This window comes from Taudactylus pleione, unplaced genomic scaffold (assembly GCF_031769625.1).
Source record: "Taudactylus pleione unplaced genomic scaffold, aTauple2 ptg000154l, whole genome shotgun sequence".
Taxonomy (NCBI): domain Eukaryota; kingdom Metazoa; phylum Chordata; class Amphibia; order Anura; family Myobatrachidae; genus Taudactylus; species Taudactylus pleione.
The window spans coordinates 33,213,532-33,233,401 of NW_028284556.1; the positions used below are offsets into that span (position 1 = coordinate 33,213,532).

At 44.2% G+C, this 19,870-nt stretch overlaps 1 protein-coding gene across 11 annotated transcripts in view; it reads left to right on the forward strand.

The window, feature by feature from the left end:
- The window catches only part of BIRC6 (baculoviral IAP repeat containing 6), a 403,615-nt gene that overhangs the window by 190,720 nt on the left and 193,025 nt on the right, over positions 1–19,870 (forward strand). For all 11 annotated transcript variants that reach the window (XM_088474413.1, XM_088474414.1, XM_088474417.1 and 8 more), the window contains 7 exons: positions 7,782–7,935; positions 9,470–9,586; positions 11,872–12,026; positions 12,657–12,783; positions 15,078–15,188; positions 16,712–16,845; positions 18,327–18,454. In XM_088474413.1, the coding sequence (XP_088330539.1) occupies positions 7,782–7,935; positions 9,470–9,586; positions 11,872–12,026; positions 12,657–12,783; positions 15,078–15,188; positions 16,712–16,845; positions 18,327–18,454 (926 nt within the window). The remainder of the gene's footprint in view (positions 1–7,781; positions 7,936–9,469; positions 9,587–11,871; positions 12,027–12,656; positions 12,784–15,077; positions 15,189–16,711; positions 16,846–18,326; positions 18,455–19,870) is intronic.

A 19,870-nucleotide genomic window follows, 5' to 3' on the forward strand; every position in this document is an offset into this window, starting at 1 on the left:
TTGCCAAGGGACAAGGCCATAGCCATACAGGAGCTGGTTCGTTTGGTGCTCAGACCCAGGAAAGTGTCCGTGCATCTTTGCATCCGTCTCCTGGGAAAGATGGTGGCTTCCTTCGAGGCCATCCAATTCGGCAGATTTCACTCCAGAATTTTTCAACTGGATCTTCTGTCTCAATGGTCCGGGTCCCACCTACAGATGCATCGGCTGGTGCGTCTGTCTCCCCGGACCCGCATATCCTTGCTCTGGTGGCTTCGGACGGAGCATCTGTTAGCTGGTCGGCGCTTCGGAATTTGGAATTGGACCTTGGTCACCACGGACGCCAGCATCCGCGGGTGGGGAGCTGTGGTTCTGGGCAGTCACTTCCAGGGGCTTTGGTCGCAGCAGGAATCCCTCTTACCAATCAATGTTCTCGAACTGCGGGCAGTCTACAGAGCTTTGATACAGGCTGCTCCTCTGTTACGAGGACTTCCGGTTCGGATACAATCCGACAACGCCACTGCAGTGGCATACATAAATCGCCAAGGAGGAACCCGCAGTCGTCTGGCAATGAGAGAAGCCAGTCGCATCCTTCTGTGGGCAGAAAGACATGTAGAGGTAATTTCTGCAGTGTTTATTCCGGGAGTCGACAACTGGGAAGCGGACTACCTCAGTCGTCAGGATCTTCATCCCGGGGAGTGGTCCCTTCATCCCGAGGTCTTTCATCAATTGGTTTGCAGATGGGGGAAACCACAGATAGACCTGATGGCATCACGGATAAATCATCAACTACCCCTTTACTGCTCCAGGACCATGGATCCGGCAGCGGTGGGAGCAGATGCTTTACTGATCCCTTGGCCGTACAGCCTTGTGTACCTGTTCCCACCGTTTCCGCTTTCCCTCGGATTCTCAAGCGGATCAAACGAGAGTCGTCCACCGTCATCCTAGTGGCTCCGGATTGGCCTCGTCGGGTTTGGTACTCCGATCTCTTATTCCTTCTGGCAGACGAACCTTGGCCTCTTCCGCTACGATCGGACCTTCTACAGCAGGGTCCATGTGTGTACCCAGATTTACGGCGGCTTCGTTTAACGGCGTGGCTATTGAGACCGCCATACTAAGAAGCCATGGTGTTCCTAGGTCGGTCATTCCTACCATGCTTAGGGCTAGAAAACCGGTAACATCAGCGCATTATCATCGCATTTGGAGGGCTTATATCTCCTGGTGTGAGGGCCGTGGATCTTCCACTTCCTCTTTTCATTTACCTCGTCTTCTTCTTTTTCTTCAAAAAGGCCTTGATGCGGGCCTACGCTTGAGATCGCTTAAAGTGCAGATTTCTGCTCTTTCTATTTTTTTCCAGCGTCGCCTAGCTCTGATTCCGGAGGTTCAGACCTTTTTTCAAGGGGTACTTAGAATTCAGCCCCCCTTTGTGCCACCCACGGCTCCTTGGGACCTGAATCTTGTTTTATCTTTTCTTCAGTCATCCACCTTTGAGCCTTTGCAGGATGTGGAATTGAAGTATTTGACTTGGAAGATGATCCTTTTATTGGCCCTGGCTTCGGCCAGACGAGTGTCTGAACTTGGAGCCTTGTCCTGTCGTTCTCCTTACTTGATTTTTCACGAAGATCGGGCGGAACTTCGTATCCGCCCTTCCTTTTTGCCCAAGGTGGTCTCGGGTTTTCATCTGAATCAGCCGATTGTAGTCCCAGCGTTGTCGGACTCTTCCGGGGATTCTCACTCTTTGGATGTGGTTCGGGCACTTCGCATTTATGTGGCCCGTACTGAGGGACTACGTAAATCAGAGGCTCTGTTCGTCCTTTATGATGCCAATCGGCGTGGCTGGCCTGCATCTAAGCAGACTTTGGCCAGGTGGATTCGTCTGACTATTCGTCAGGCATATGTTGCTTCTGCTCGACCACCGCCGGTATCCATTTCTGCGCATTCTACGCGCTCTGTGGGTACTTCTTGGGCGGCACGTAGAGGTGTCTCGGCTTCACAGCTTTGTAGAGCAGCTACGTGGTCTTCGGTTCATACTTTTGTACGTTTCTACAGATTTGACACTTTTTTGCGGCTTCTGCTTCAAATTTTGGTCGCAGTGTCTTGCAGGGCGTTCAGCACTCTCCCCCCAAGGAGGGTAGCTTTGGGACGTCCCCACTGTCATGAAGCTCCAGTGTCCCCTAGTGGATGAAGGAGAAAACAGGATTTTGGTACTTACCGTTAAATCTATTTCTCCGATTCCACAGGGGACACTGGACGCCCACCCAGTGCTTCTTGCCTGTTATCAATTACTTGTTCTGCTTCAGTTCTGTTGCAGTTTGGTCTGTTTTCGTTGTGTGACTGTTTATCACTGCAGCCTGCTGTGTTCTTGCAGTGTGTCAGTATGTTGGATTGTTTCTTTCCTGTTCTCCTTCCCTGTTCTTCAGTCTGTTCTCCGTCTCCTCTCGGGCTCAGTTCTTTAAAACTGGGGCTGATGGGGCATAGAGGGGGAGGAGCCAGTCACACTTGTAGATTTTTAAAGTGCCAGGCTCAACTCAACCCACCGTCTATACCCCACTGTCATGAAGCTCCAGTGTCCCCTGTGGAATCGGAGAAATGGATTTAAATAGTTACATAGAGAATACAAATGTTTTTCTTCTTCAACTTGTTGATGCTCTACAAGCTTTGATGAAAAATGGAGGCTATGTATTGCTATTGCATATTGGTTTCACAGGAGATGCTATATAAAGTGATTGCACATTTACGTAGAATTATTGCAGATGGTTGGCTTAACAAGGAGGTATGAAGTGCCTCTTTAGCTGATCTTTGTTTTCTAAACTGTACTTAATGTATTTGTAGTACAGGTTCAAAATCCCTAATTTGAAAATGCTCCAAATGAAAAACTCTTTGAGCAAGTGACACCTTTGTTGCCAGTATACGCTAACTTTGTTTTCATGCACAAAATTATAAAACATTTTGTATAAAATTACCTTCAGGCACCGTGTATAAGGTGTATATGAAACATATATGAATTTTGTGTTTAGACTACGATCCGATGCCCAAGATATCTCATTATGTTATGCAAATATTCCCAAATCTCAACAATCCTAAATCCGAAACCCTTGTGGTCCCAAACATATCTGATGAGAGATACCTAACCTGTACTTTTATGTACAATCATTGGACAGTTTATTAATTGATCATATTTTAATTATGTAGCACTTACATATGCACCAGACACATTATATACACAGTTAATATTCCTGTGAATAGACTCTCAAATGTAATAATTGACATTGTAAGTCACTGAGCAATTTAATGATGTTTTACATTTTATTAATTTTTTTGTCATTAAGTGTAACATGATTTCCTTAAATAAGTTGTTGTTGTTATCGTCATTAAGTTTGTCAACCCTTAAAAATATCTGACCAACAAGGGTCTTCCCTTCATTCATCCTATTCAGCATTTTTGAGTGCATTTACTGTATTACCCACACCATGGAATCAGACTTTTTATGGATTTAGGTTGTTTTCCCATTATCATTGGTTATCATTTCACATTCACTCTTGGCTCCAAAATAATAAAGAAAATCATTGCCCTGTACTAATGCACGTGACTTTTTTTTATCGTCACAACTGGGCTGCCATCCTTTAGTTCCTCGGCTGCACTTTGCACTCATGAGGCAATTAGTAAGACTAGACCAGTATTGCACACTGTTTGCTGATTTTGTAAGTTTTACTGAGCAACATGACTTTACATAAATGCGTGTCCTGTTTTGACATTTAAATAATATACAAGATACTAGGCCAGTGTTCCCCAAATCCAGTCCTCAGGGACCCCTAACAGGGCATGTTTCTTCTTCCTCCACTAGGGGGCACAGGGACAACTGAGTATAGCCTGGAGAGGAGAGTCTGGGCACCAAACCGGTAAATGAAAATACCCACAAGCCCAGGCTCCTTCTCCTGTATACCCCACCAGCAGCCAGTTTCAGTTTGGTGGCAGCAGGAGCTGGGCATGATTTTTAAGGGGGACTGCTTTAGGTGGTCCCCCGCGGTTTATTTTATTTTAGTTAATCCTTATTTTTACTAGAGTGGACAGTGACGCCTCTTCTGCCGCTCCATCCACCGCCCCAGCATCGGTGGCCGCAGCACTGGCGACTGGGCCAGTGACTTTGGCTGCGGACTCCAGACACTGCAGCCAGCGCTCAGCAGGGACCACCACAAACCTGCTGGGAGCCGCAGGTTTGTGGTAATTACCGCAGGTGCACGAAACCAACCGGTGGTACTCGCAGTGTGGGCTCCTGCGCCGCCCACTAGATCACCTGGACATTATTGTGGAACAGATTGTTGCTTAATAGCAACAGTTGCCAATAACCCTGGGGTGTGCTTTTCTTTCCGCAGATGGCAAGCCCCAGGCGGAATCCTCCCCTCTTTCCTCTTCCTTTGCAACGCTGAGCGGCCATTTTCCTCACAGCCTGCGTCAGCACAGCACGGAGAGAGAAGCTGGGCTTCCTGCTAATTTAGCCGTATTGTTGAGCACTATTTGCCCACATTTACTAGCATTGAGTGGTCTGTGTGCATTTGATTTTTGGACTTCTACTCTGTGTGTGTACCTACTGTGGTTATTGGTCACCTGGGGAACAACCCTTACAGTTGGTGAGTACAGTGTGTGTGTATATGTATATATGTGTGTGTGTATATATATATATATATATATATATATATATATATATATATATATATATATTAGTGTGTGTGTGTACATATACACACACTTTTGAGACCCTTTTTGCCAAACATCCATTGTTAATCTTGGTGTGTGGGGATTTCTGCGACTATGTCCAGAAAAAAAAAAATCACAAGGAGGTAGGTGCTACAGTGCTGCGCACCTGTAAGAAATGTGTTGACGTCATCTCTCCTCAGGACCCGGAGCTGGATCGCCTTTGTATCAGTTGCTTTACGGCCATGCAACAGGCGACTTCAGCCACAGGATCCAGTCAGAAACCGGCTTGGACGTCCACGTTAATACGGGCAATGTCGCAGTTTGTAGACCGCTGCCAGCCACAGTACCCCCTGTCCCTAGCTCTGTGCCTTAGCTTCCTATGGTGGATCCACCTTGGATGCATTCATTTTCTCAGTCTGTACAGGGGCTAGTTCAGGTGTCAGCGTCTTTTCAGCAGATGCTAGATAAGGATAGGGCTCCCAGACGCAGGCCTGCTACACGCGAGAGCTCTACGCCACTATCTGTGGGGAGGTTCGGACTAGGAAGTTTCCTCAGACGGGGAAGCTAGTGCTTCTATTACCTCTGACGTTGAGACTTCTTTGGTCCCAGAGGAGGCTATGTCCCCAGTAGCAGTAAAATCTATTCTCCTGGTTGAGGATTCTGAACAGCCTCCTATATCCAATGCACCTGTATTTGAGAGAGAGAAGGCGGTCACTGAATTTGCTTCCTCGGCGGAGCTTTTGAGACCTCCTAGCAAAGGTATGGACTCACCCCAATAGGCGCTTTCAGGTTTCTAAGTGCATTGCCACCTTTTACCGTCCCCCAGCAGCGAATAGGGCTAAGTAGGAGTCTCCTCCCCCCGTGGACACCCGTCATATTAGGTCGTCCCTTCCTATTGCTAACATTGCTGGTTAGGAAAGTAGAAAATTTCCTGAAGACCATTTATGTTAATGCGGGTGCTCTTGCTCGTCCAGCCCTCGCATCTGTTTGGTGGGCTAAAGCTGTTGGCCGCTGGGGTGACCTGGTGTCTTTGGTGGGGCATGTTGGAGAGGCAGCTATATGGCAGCGGCCATAAGTTTGGGAATTTTGACCCCTAAGGTGTCGGCTTCTGCGGTTGCAGCCAGGAGTGCGGACACAGAATCCAAAAAGGCTCTAGAAGCACTTCCTTATGCAGGAGACATTTTGTCCGGACCTGACTTGAACAAGATCGTGTCCACACTGGCAGCATTGAAGTCTGCTTTCTTAGCTTTAGTGGCTCCTCCCAGACCTAGGACATCAGTTTCTCATTCCTTTCTTCCGCAGGGCAAAGCTAAAGGTCAACCGTTTCCCAGAAGACGGGGTTCTGCCTCCTAAGGCTCCAAGCCCCGAGGCAAGCCGACTTGGTCCACCCGACGTCCTGCTGACGAGCCAGCGGACAAGCCTGCCACATGATGGGAGCGGACCTCCACCCTGGGGTCTCCGGGTTTGGAGGCCGGCTTCAACTCTATTCGGCAGTGTGGCACTCTCCTCTGATTTACATTTTCCCTCCAGTCTTGATGATTCCACGAATTCTCTGATAGTTCAAGCTGGAGAAAGGCACGATGATCCTGGCGGCACCGGATTGGCCACAGCGGGTGTTGTACGCAGATCTGCTGGGCCTCTCCATAGACGCACAACTGCGTCTCCCTCAGCGGCCGGATCTTCTGTCACTGGGTCCGTACTTCCATTCGGATCTGGCCTGTCTCGTTTTGACGGGGTGGCTCTTAAGAGCGAAGGGGTTCTCCAGAAGGGTAATTCGGACCATGCTGAATGCCTTCAGCAAGGATCTATCACTGAGTTTGGCGTACCTATTTTGCTTGTTGTGCGACTAGAGATTTTAACCCCAGGTCTTTTCGCCTCTACTGTGTGATTTCCTTTCTTCATTGAAGGTCCAGGTTTTGGGCCTCCTCTCTTCCTTGAAGGTCCAGGTTTCCACTTTGACACTTCTTTTCCAGAGACAGATAGCGATGTTGCCTGATGTGCAGACCTACTTCCTGGGAGTTCTCCACGTTCAACCACCGTTTGTATCACCTGTGGCTCTCTGGGACCTGTCCTTGGTTCTCTGGGCTCTCTTTGAACCATTACAGACGGTTGAGCTACATGGCTTACTTGGAAACGAGGGTATCTGATTTGACCGCCCTCTTGTGTCGCAGGAGAGAGAGTCAGTCAGTCGTATAGCTGGACAGGTCACCAAACAATCACACCACGGAGGTCAGGTACTTCAGGCTGGACACCCTGTGGCACCTATGGAGTCGAAGAAAGATACTTAACAGGTAAGCAACAGATTTGTCCTTTTTCCATATCTCCTAGTTGGTGCACAGGTGTATTCATTACTAGTTGACACAATTTTGAAGATTCTCAGGTGGTGCTAATTATTTCACTTGAGATACTGGGATATGTAAAACATCCACTATTAAGGGTCACTGAGGACTGGAGTTTGGAAACACTAAACTATGTACAGATGTGTCCTTATACGCTGTGGCTTCTGTGGGGCTGAGTGTTCTCTCACAAAATGCATCTTATTTGCATAATTAAACAAACCGGGATTGACAAAGCTACTTTACTAAATTTCTGATCAACTTGATGTGCAACATTTGCACATCTGTGTGTGAAGTAATCTGAATCTGTGTACAAAGTGCTGTGATGCAGTGTCTGCAGCTTTTTTTCACTCCAAGTACCATTGTGCGTCATCTGTGACTTTGTACATATTTAAAACTAATTCATGTGCGGTTAAAGTCGCAATCAAGAGTCTCTAGTACACTGAGTGGTGGTTTGCTCCAAAGAAGACGCACAATGTATAGAAACAGACTGTACGCTACACCCCCTGGAGCTGCTCAGTCGCCCGGTATGGTGTATTGACGCTAGGTGTATAAGGACACAACTGTCATTAAGTATTTTAAGTGTGAATTGTTAATTTTAATCAGAATATCATGGATTTGGTTCCTCAACAAATTATGTTCTACTGTACATACATACCACCATGGCAGGGATTCTTTCTACTTAATGCATTGTTGTATTTGTGAACATCTGATTTAATTTGATTCGAGTGCTTGTTTTTTTTTTTTTTTTCGTTTTTTTTTTTACACTAAAAGCCTATCAGCAGCACATGGTATGATTATTGGGGTGCTGACTACGGCACCTATAATTACAACCCTTATATCGGAGGTGTTGGGATTCCTGTGGCAAAACCAGCAGCCACTACAGAAAAAAATGGTGCCCAGACTGTGACAGTGTCAGTGTCTCAAGGTGAGCATGTTCAAGATCTGTTTCTTCTCTCTAAAACTCAGCCGTTGAGCATGAGACGAATTTGGCATGGTTCGTACAACCTGCAACCAGCATTAGTATATGCTAATAGCAGCACAGATTATTTCTGTTTAACACCTCCATGTGTGAGCAATTTAGAAGTTATGATGTCAAGGCTAAATGGCCCCATACATTTACTGGGCAATCCAGCAATTCCCCCAATCGTACCGGATCTGCCAGTCGGAAATGCCTACCGGTGGCCATCAATCTCCCTTCCGTCGGGGAATCATTGAAATTCTACTTGTTAAAAATCCCTGTTTTGCTAATCATGATCATATTTTGATCGTGATTGGCAAATCGGCAAGACTCAACATGTTGGATTTCACCGAAACCCTGACGCTTAGGGATCAGGGAATTTTGGCAGTCAGTCGCTAGAGTATGGGGGAGGGGGGGGGGTCTTTACGTAAGCAATTTAAGCAGCTAATCGGATACAACAGATTTTTGATAGCTGATTTTCTTTTTGTGATGTTTATTAAGTATATAAAATTAAAACCTGGAAGAGGTACAGAGAGAAAGAAAGAAAGGGTATGGTGAGTAATGGAAATACAAGTGAAACACATGATTACAACAGCGTTCAGAGTACAGGACTAGCAAATTGAGAGAGAGGATAATTCCCCATGTATTTAAGTAATATGAACTCAAAAATCCCAGTTCATGTCTGTGGGGTGGTGAGGAAGTGGCGAGAGCACAGCAAGGGGGTGGGGGGGGAGCAAAACCCAGGCTAAAGTGTCAGGAGGGAGAGGGGTACATGGGGATGTTAGAAAAAGGAAAGAAAGGAGGGAACAAAGGGATAAAAGAACCTCCTGGAATTTGCATTAAAACAGTTACGTATCGAGGCTTTAAGATGTGAAATCCAGGGAGGCAAATATTGCTAAATTTATGGGGGGCATTCATGTAATATGCTTCAGATATCCTCCAGGTAATATGTGCTCCAAATGGAGTTAATCAATGCATTGTTGGAAAGGGGTTCTAATGTTTTCGAGTTTGCTGCTTTTGGGCAGTTGTCAACATTAAGGGCTATTTCACACACGCCGGTTTTCACCTGCCGGTAAAAAACTGTCCAAAGCCGGCCGTTTTTTTACCTGTGAATGTCCCTTTCACACACATTAGTTTTGTGCCATGTGTGCTGGTTTTGACGTGTGTGAATTTCTTTTTTTTTTCAATCTTTAACACTGAAACCGTGGACGGTGGGCATCCTTGTCAATGGATCTTCCTGGCTGTAACACTGCGATCGTGCCATGTCCGTGTTGTCTGAAAGGACCCACCTGCTTACATACTTTATTAAAATTACTACAACGCAAAAAAAGGCAGGTTTTTTTTTTGCCGGCAGGTGAAAACCAGCGTGTGTGAAATAGCCCTAAGGATTAAGGAGGTGGGGTCCTTATTACAGAATTATTAGGAAGTGTATAACTCCACCCTATAGTGTTTGTCATTTCTTTTTTACATTCTAAGCTCTCTTCCTTTGTTTTATTCCCAGCTCTAGATGCTCGTTTAGAGGTCGGGCTTGAGCAACAAGCAGAATTAATGTTAAAGATGATGTCCACACTCGAGGCGGATTCCATCCTGCAAGCACTGACCAATTCATCTCCAACATGTATGTATAGTAGAGTTAATACTGTAGTTCTTAAGAAGATACTGACAGTTGGCTTAACCCTGAACCCCAATATACCATGTAAAATGAATAAAACACATTATTTTGCGGTCATGAAAACGGCAAACTGTGAGTCTCATGTAGAGTTAGACACAAATTTATTTAAATGGCAAGTGCAGTGTGTGCCCCAGAACTAAAAATAAATAAATAAATCTTAAATATTTGCTAGGCTTGCTGAGCTGGCTGTATACACAAGATACTCCTGAAGATGACCGAAGTATATATGCCTGGTTTACACCAGGAGCTGTAGCTTCACATTGTTGACAGTAGATGCTAAACATACAGTACATAATTCATATACAGTACATGAAAGGACAGTAAAAGTAAATTAGAACTTTAAACAAAATTCAAATAAAAGTTTTTATTAAGGTCAAATCAATATACACATTAAAATATGACCTGAAAATATACTTGTGGACTGATTGATAATATCACTGTGATGTGATTAGGTCACAGCAGCAACGTGACTATAGTATTAGCATAATTAGAATGAATAGAGGTAATCTGAAACAGCTGTCAATCACAGACGGGTTTGTATTTGGCAACAGGGATCAATCACCTACAAGTGTTCTGCCTCCATTCAGGCACATACCGTATATACTCGAGTATAAGCCGAGTTTTTCAACACATTTTTTGTGCTGAAAAAGCACCCCCTCGGCTTATAATCGAGTCATGCCCGCATGGTACGCTGCTGAGTAGCGTACCATGCGGACCGCGGTGCAGACTGTGTCACTGTGACACAGCCTGCACCGCATGTGTAGCGCTGACCGGACGGAGTTCGGTCAGCACTACACACTGCTAAACACACAGCCGCCGGAGCCGGCAGCTATGTGTTTGGTGTAATCAGCAGCCGCTGAGAGTCTGTCAGACTCTCAGCGGCTACTGCTGCTCCCACTGCGGGAGCCATCTTCCGGCTCCCGCAGTGGGTAATGGGAGAGACGTCGTCATGACGACGTCTCTCCCATTATGCAAAGCGGCGGAGGAGCCTGTAGCAGCGTCGGGACCAGGAGCGGGGTTACAGGTAAGTGTTTTTTTTTTTTTTACATTTCTTTCTACTGGGGGGGCTACTACCGGGGGGTACTACAAGGGGGGGGATATCGCTACTGGGGGCACTACCAGAGAGGGGGGATTAATAATGGGGGAACTACCAGGGGGGGATGTTGCTACTGGGGGCACTACCAGGGAGGGGGGGAATACTGGGGGCACTACCAGGGGGGATGTTGCTACTGGGGGCACTACCAGGGGGGGGATATTGCTACTGGGGGCACTACCGGGGGGGGGCTACTACCGGGGGGTACTACCAGGGGGGGGATATCGCTACTGGGGGCACTACCAGAGGGGGGGGTTAATACTGGGGGCACTACCAGGGGGGGATATTGCTACTGGGGGCACTACCAGGGGGGGATTAATACTGGGGGCACTACCAGGGGGGGGATATTGCTACTGGGGCACTACCAGGGGGGGATATTGCTACTGGGGCACTACCAGGGGGGGATATTGCTACTGGGGCACTACCAGGGGGGGTATTACTACTGGGGGCACTACCAGGGGGGGATTACTACTGGGGGCACTACCAGGGGGGGATTACTACTGGGGGCACTACCAGGGGGGGATTACTACTGGGGACAGTACCAGGGGGGGATTACTACCAGTAGCTGCTGCATTTCCCACCCTAGGCTTATACTCGAGTCAATAAGTTTTCCCAGTTTTTCGTGGTAAAATTAGGTACCTCGGCTTATATTCGGGTCGACTTATACTCGAGTATATACGGTAATTGTCTGTCTGGAGGTGGGCTTTCACCACACTTGCATGTCCTCTCCAACCCCCTTGGGCACCAAGTTGTAAGTGAAGATGTGTCTCAATTAGCATTTCCAAGGATGTGTGATATTTTTTTGTGCACATGCTCAGTTTAAAATTATTTAAAGTTGCAGGGAAGAAATGGCGTTTTCATCGAACTATACATAATCCCCAGTTTATCCTTTAGCTAAAACATTGGGTTGATTTCTCAGAACAGAGCTATAAATGTACGCAGCGCCACTTTCTGTTCCTTCAGTGGAGATCAACATGAGGAATATGACTTTCTCTACTACTAAGGACATTTTCTATTGTCACAACATCATAGTTACACTGCTTAAACCTGCAATGTAATTTGAGAATTTGTGCTAATTGGAGCTTTATTTACTGGTAATAGGACAAATAATGTCAATTAATTTGTTATTGTTCCCAAGTATCACAGCCTTCAAGTGGAACAGATGACTCTTTATTGCGGGGACTTTATGCATCCAGTCAGTCGAATCAACTAATTGCTCAGTCGTCTTCCATTCCCATGCTGAGTGCTTGTTTCAACAAGTTATTTTCTATGCTGCAAGTGCATCATGTTCAGGTAGTTCATTACATACTATAATAGCTATACAAGTTATCATTTGTCTTTTATATATTGGAATACTAACCCATCATATCTACTGTTATACATGAACCTATTTATCTTTTTTTAACTTGCAGAAAATAAAAGTAAATCCTTAATCTAAAGCTGGGTACACATCTGAACGACTGTGCTTCCCAGCAACACAGCGCTGCAATGTAAAGCTATTTTGCATCGCCATACACACTACATGATCAGTCGTACGAGGGAATATTGTTATAATATATAATATCGTCACATGATTCATGTAACCACACCACGTCGTCTGTGAAATCGTCCCATTGAACGTGCAGCACATGCAGTGGGACGATGCAGTTAACGACTGGTGAAAACAACGGATTGGGGGTTCACCCTATACGACGGTCGTGCAGATTGGTCAAAACTGCCAAGATTGCACAGTATATCGTATAATGTGTACCCAGCTTAAGACAGGTGTATTTTCTCTTTCCCTGTGCATTACTTAATGGGTTATTAAGAGATGAATGTTATGACAAATGTAAATGTCCATGTCACAATTATAAACGCTACAGACAACTTGTCTCTTGGAAAGGATTTTGTGCTATACACTAATTTTTGTTTGTTTTATGCCAGCTCGAGTCTCTACTACAATTATGGCTCACATTGAGCCTGAATTCTAGTTGGAATGGGGGCAAGGAAAATGTTGGTGACCTGTTCTTATACAATGCTATTAGAGTACCAGTGATCGCTTTAAACCAAGGTAAAATTGTGTTCATTTAGTTGTCTAGCAAAACTGAAATGTATTAATCTAAACATAAAATGCATAAGTATACTGTGAGCTTAAAATAATGGCATGATGACTTCATCATGTTGTGGGCACCCTTGATTCACCCACCATCACATTCCTCACAGGATTACTATTGGTATGTTGAATAGTAGTCCTTAGCTTCTTGTTGAGCTGAACAGGACAGTCAATGTAGTATATGATGGTGTTGTCTCAGGAAATAGGTGTATTTCTTGATGGACGATGATTGGAACCTGCCCTGATTGTTTCATCACAACCTCAGTGAGTATACAATTGTCATCATGATCTTTAAAGTTTTGAACATTTTTTTAAGCCACACAATGTCTGAAAAATGATTCTACATTACATCTATTTTGTAAAAACCAATTTTCGGATGTATTTCACCTCTTATTAGATTTCTGGCAAACTGAGGAGGTAGAGCTGATTTGCTACAGCTCACAGTTTGGCCTGCAAATGCCTGTCAGCAGGACATGCTGTCATGTGCCACAGAAATTAATCCTCTTTACAGCTGGTTACAATGTGAGATTTACTTCAAGCTTACCGGAGTGGCCACAGCTAGCTGCTGCACTTCATCCTCAGCCAGTAGAGAGGGAGCAGAGGCACTGGAGAGGATTCCCAGGAGGCAAATGGCCCGGAATGCTTCAGAAACAGCAGCGATACCATTGCTTTTGGCTAAAATCCCTCTCGAGCATATTTTGGTGCTAGATGTTAGCTGGTATCCTTTAACAGTACTTTAGGTGGAAGATAGAACATTAAATCTTCCAACTCAGGCTTAGTGGAGATGGACAAAAGAGGGAGCTGTCCATTCTTTCCTCTGCCCTGGCACTACTAGAGCAGGGGCAACTCCCCATTCACATGCAAGATAAATTTATCAACAAGGACTGGTTAATGGAACACATGGATAAGATTACCCTTTGCTGTGTGAAATGTAATATAAAGGGAAGACACATTAAGTTGCTGTTGTAAGGTAACATTATTTTACAGCTGTATAAAAAAACTAGCTGAAGTACCCGTGTTGCCCGGGTTTAAATCTTTAAGTTTTTAAGTTTTATTATGTGATGTCATCCATATCCATCCAGTGGAAGGCCTAGAACAGGCTCCTCAGATCAAAGTTCTGCCCAGCGTCGCCGGGTCAAAGTTCTACCCAGCGTACACTAACTGAAGGTCCAAACTGAAACCTAGCCCCCTAGTATGTCTTCTGGGATCCAGTGTTACCACCCTATGAAGTTTTCATCCAAATCCATCCAGCGGAAGGCTCAGAACAGGCTCCCAGGGTCAAAGTTCTGCCCATTTTACACCACTGGGAGGTTTGACCTCAACCCCCCCCCTAAAATGTGGCCCGGATTCAACTGGACCACCTCGCGTTGGTTTCATCCCAATCTGTGCAGGGGTGTCTGAATGCATAACCATAGAGAGAAACAAATAGACCAATTAATTGTATATACAGTATAAGATGTATGAGCAGTGCTTAACCCTAAAGAACATGCTGTTTTCCAGCAAGATACCTATGCTGATTTTTCCTTGTGACCTATAGGTCATACCACTTTCAGACAGAAAATGTCAAAAAACCTGGCTTTTGCCCTGCATTTTGCGTGCCAGGTTTTTCGCCATTTTCAGTCTGATACCCCTTTCACACAGGAAAATGAAAATCCTGGGAAATTCCCTTTTTACCCGGTAATTTGCTAAACAACCTGTTTTTTTTTTCCCTGCGTGAAAGGGTCAACCCGGACTTAATTCCCGGGTCTACGACCCTGCAAAAAACAGCAAATTACCGGGTAAAAGTGAATTACCCGGGATTTTAATTTTCAGTGTGAAAGGGGTTTTGGATGAAGGCTCAAGCCCAATTGTCCTGTGTCAACACTCTGTCCACTTCCAAATCCTGTTCTAAAATAAGCATATCAACCAGAAAAACCTTCCTGCATCACCTACACACCTGAAGCGGAAGTAATAACTGGAAGCACCACTTTGGTGCACAGTTAACGCTTAGACCAACAGGGAGTCAGTGTTATTTATTGTTTTTAAATCACTTGTAATAACTCCTAGAAGACTTCATTTAATGGTAAAGTCACCTTATTTTTTGGGGGGGGGGGCGGGGGTGGAGACGGACGGACGGACACTGGCACTTATGTTGTTGTAAAAGCACTCTGCGCTGTTAACTTAGTGTGGCGTCTGCACAAGATCTTTTACTTTATGTCCGAACATAATTGGCACATTTGATCTATTTGTTTTATATCTTTTGGTTCTTTTAGCTTCTATAACCAGCTTTTTAACAGTCCTGGCCTGGCATCCAAATACTTTGCTTCGTACATGGTGCCTTGTGCTTCATAGCCTCACTCTCATGACCAACATGCAACTGAACGGTAAGTAATCATTCTTTGTCTTCATGTTTTCATGCAAATAAAATCCTTTCCTTAATGTACTGTATTTATTCCCCCCCCCAGCTTCTGCAACTATTGAATGTTCACCTTGAGACACCCACCTTGAGTATCAATGTATCCCCAGTTTAGCCCTTTTGTGTTAATCGTTCGAGTGTTACCTGCACTTCTATTTTATCTTCGTTTCCATGCTGAACTAGTTCAGCCTTTAACCAAAACCATTCAGGGGCTTCTGTTAAGTTTTAGGTCATATAATAACCGCAAGGAACCTGCCTAATGCTGCCCATCCACTTAACGATATGGGGGACGACTGCACGATTACAATGCCGTCGTCTCCCGCAGGGTGAACTGCATACACTGAACATTCAGACGTTGTGTATGCAGATCAATCATCCCCGAACATGGCTACCTGATGGCGGTCGTCAGGTTGACCGTCATGTTCGGGCAGCGATTGATGTTAAAAACGACCAGCGGTTGTTTTTAACCTTTGACTGCCCGATTTGTGGACAATTACCAAGCGATGGAGCAATAACGACCGTCGTCATTGCTCCATCGCTAGGTTTAATCGCCTAGTGGATGGGCAGCTGGCATACCAAGTCATATGGTTTGCAAGGCTCGCCTGTCCCCCTGTGTCCTATTCCCCCCCACAGCTTCTTACCTCCTATACAAGCAGTAGGTAGAAGATAAATGTCCCTTGTGTCGCACACCATACTGCAGCTCTGGGTCATGGATTGGGTTTGAGCAAGGCACTCCATTCAGATCATTACTGTACTGCACATGTTCAGATGATCAACCAGCAGCATTAGTGTGTGCGATGCCAGGGCAGGGCTGCGGGATGGAAATTAGTACTGTAAGGCTGCTTGTGGTTGGACTTCTATGAAAGATGTGGAAATGAATGCAACGCGTTGCCAGTCACACTGCTCAATCTACACCTCCCATCTGTAGATTTGCCTACCTCACCTAGTCTAGCACTCCAGCCTTATTTATTTATTTATTACCAGTTATTTATATAGCGCACACATATTCCGTAGCGCTTTACAGAGAATAGTTGGCCAATCACATCAGTCCCTGCCCCAGTGGAGCTTACAATCTATGTTCCCTATCACATGCTCACACATATACACACTAGGGTTAATTTTATGTTTTGGAGCCAATTAACCTACCAGTATATTTTTGGAGTGTGGGAGGAAACCGGAGTACCCGGAGGAAACCCACGCAAGCACAGGGAGAATATACAAACTCCACACAGTTAGGGCTGTGGTGAGAATCAAACACACGACCTTAGTGCTGTGAGGCAGTAACGCTAACCATTACACCGTCTGTGCTGCCCAGCTTGCTATAGAACAGATCTGATGAATGTACACTATGCTGTAACTGGGTTTCCCAGTGATTTAATCCCTTTAATACATTTTCATATGTGATTTGTGTTTGTAATCTAATTTGCAAGAAAAATTATAATAAATCATACAAAAGTATATTTACTTGTGTTAACTGCTTTTATACTATAGCTTTACCTAGCAACACTATTGGTGCTCAGGAAAACACTGCCCAACTGCTGGTATCAGACACAAATCTCCTTCATGTCCTAGTAAAATTCCTCTCAGGAACAAACCCTCATGGGACCAACCAGCACAGCCCCCAGGTAATGCTTATTGTGTGTTTAAGAATTCACCTTGGAGTTTGCCACATTTGTTTTTACACCCATATACTATATAAAATGTGAAGGTGCAATAATATTTTAGCAGTGGACGTTGGGAAAACATTCATATGTAGATTTTTTTTCTTCAATTTTGTTGTAGTAATTTACACAAACTATCATTAGAATACTTTAGGCAATATATTTATTACCTATTAATAAGTCTGTGTGACCCTGTGCTGTTCCATATATTATTTCATCATTCTATTATGTAGTAATGTAATTTTTATCATATGCTGTGTTGCTTTTGTTCATGTGTAGTACTCTCAGCACATCATATGCTGCAAGGGAGAAGCATTTTCAACCAGTACGAGTTTGGCAGAATGGGCTTATTATGCCACTCTGAGGAGTCAGAGTTGTGGTGTTCCTCTTAGTCAGTATCCTGCTGTTACTGGCACTACTACTGGTGATTTTTGGTCAACAAACTCAATGTTATTGGAGAGTAGTTGCTGAAAGGCTCCTCTACGGAAACCTGAAACTACTTGCCATTTACTGGGTAGTGTGCATAGCTCACCTATACACCTCTTAAATGTTGACACTGTCTGGTTCTTTATATCTGCTTTATATTGGATCATGACTGCATTGTATTAGGAAAACTGGGTTTAACACAGAACAGCGAAAGGACAGGTTAGCTGTTATCTGTAGTTAAAGCATTTTACCAGGTATAGGCATCCTGGGTGAATAGAGCAAGATTTTAGGAAGAGTGGGTGTAGATCTGTTACCCTGTGCTGTAAACAGGACCCGGATCGGACAACCCCGGTTACCCGTTTACACTGCAGCTCACCGGGGTCCTTCAAATGCAAAACCCTGCTAGGTACCCGGGAAGGATTCCTGGGTGAAGCCCTTTCCACTGACACAAATCCTGGCTTTAGCGCGTTCATGTGCAATAACCCAGGATTTTCATGTCAGTGGAAAAGGGATATTACCACTTAAAGGTAGTGCTGATACAAACAGACTGATGAAGTTTGGATTACTTTTTTAAACAGTTTATGTGCAAATTTTTTTTAAATAGTGCAGTTTACTCTGTGAAATAATACTTCGGTTTAATTTGATTGTTTTTGTGTCTGCTTATTAGCTTGTGATACACGCAGTTATACATTTGCCTGCTTCATGTTTGCGTTCACCTGCTGAGGTTAATCCAGCATCCATTGATGATTAATATAGCACTTCATGAGAACGTTCCAAGAGAACATACCCTATGAAAACTCATTCCCCCTCTGTTTTCTTTGAAGATATTTCTTAGTCTATTTTATCTCAAGTACTCATTTAAACACAGGATTAATTAAAAATATATTGGATACTTCAGATGAGAATTATGGTTTTTAAACACGTCAATTCAATTAGCTGCTTCGCCTAATGTAAGTATTCTATGTAAAAGTATTTCTGTAACCTGTACAGTGATGTTATGTATTGGTATTTTGGTCCAGGTTGGGCCCACTGCTACTCAGGCAATGCAGGAGTTCCTGACCCGACTACAAGTACACCTCTCTTCTACCAGCCCTCAGATGTTCAGTGAATTTTTATTAAAGCTGATACACATACTTTCAACAGAAAGGTATGCTCTGTAGTCCATTTACTCTTGTTCATATGCTTTTTATTTACCGTTTAATATTATAGTTAGTGCTTTTTCTAAGTTTTGCAGATACTAACAATTACTTGGCGCTACCGCTTCTTTATCTTAAGGTCCGTATCCACTACACGTTTAAACAGGGCGATTGAAGGATAATGACATTGTTATCGTTCAATCGCTTGGTTATTGTTTACACATAGGGCAGTTTTTAATGTAAAAAAACAACCAGCGATGTGCGCGCCCGTTGGTCGTTTTTAACATCTTTCATCACCTGAACATGCTGGTCAACATGACGATAACGTCAGGTTGAGCATGTTAGGGAATGATTGATGTGCCTACACTGAACGACTGATCGTTCAGTGTAGGCACAGCACCAGACTGTGAAACCACTGCACGATTACAATGTCATCGTCGTGCACTCTTTTCACAGTTGTCAAATGGATGCGCACCTTTACTTGAGCAACCCGTAGACTTAGTTTATGCTGTAGGTTGATAATAGTTTGTAAGAGCCTGTTGCATTTGATCTGCAGTTGCAGTGACCTTGCTGCCTTGAACGAATAAATGAGTCCCACACAGTATATTAAAAACATTTCCTGCAAAACATTGTAGGAAAAGGAACAACGTACAGGTTTCTGAAATTTGTGAGAGCTACATTGATACACTTCCTAATGGCATCATCTATCAGAACCGCAAGAGCTTAGAGCACACCTCCTGGTATGCGCACAGAATGGTTGATAAATAGTCCTCCAGTCTCTCCAGTTACTTTAACTGAAGTTCCAATAATCGTCCCACATTACCTACCCCCCTATATATATTCCTCTGGGGCGCGCGCACACATTTTGTATACTTCGTATTGTGTATGTATTACCACCTTTCCGGTATATTGGTATCGGCTTTTCCGCTTATTTATGCACCCCGTATTTTTCTAAATCCAACATATCTTCCCAATGTCATTATTTGCGTGTCATTGATCTTATATTGACTTCTTTTACTTCTTTGTATATAAGTGTTGTATCTAATGTGATGTTGCAGTGCATTATACTTCAATAAGAATATTTACAAAAAAAAACATTTATTGCTTTTGATTCACATTTCATACTTTTTGGATAAACTGAGCCGAATACCGTTGAATTGAAAAGTGATGGCTTCTACTTCTCCCCACTTAAACCACAAATAAATTTATTCAGTTTGTTTAACCTATCAGTTAAGTGCTCATTTACATTTCTATTTATCACCCTCTATTTAACTGGCTTTCTACCAAGCTTCCCCTGTTTGTACTACACTAAGAACAGATGCTACAAAAGTCCTTGGCATACTTTGTGCTGTGGGTGTTTGAAGTGATGTGGCCTAGGGATCAATGATCATGGGGTTGGCATGTCCTGACTGCTCAGTTTGTAAAGT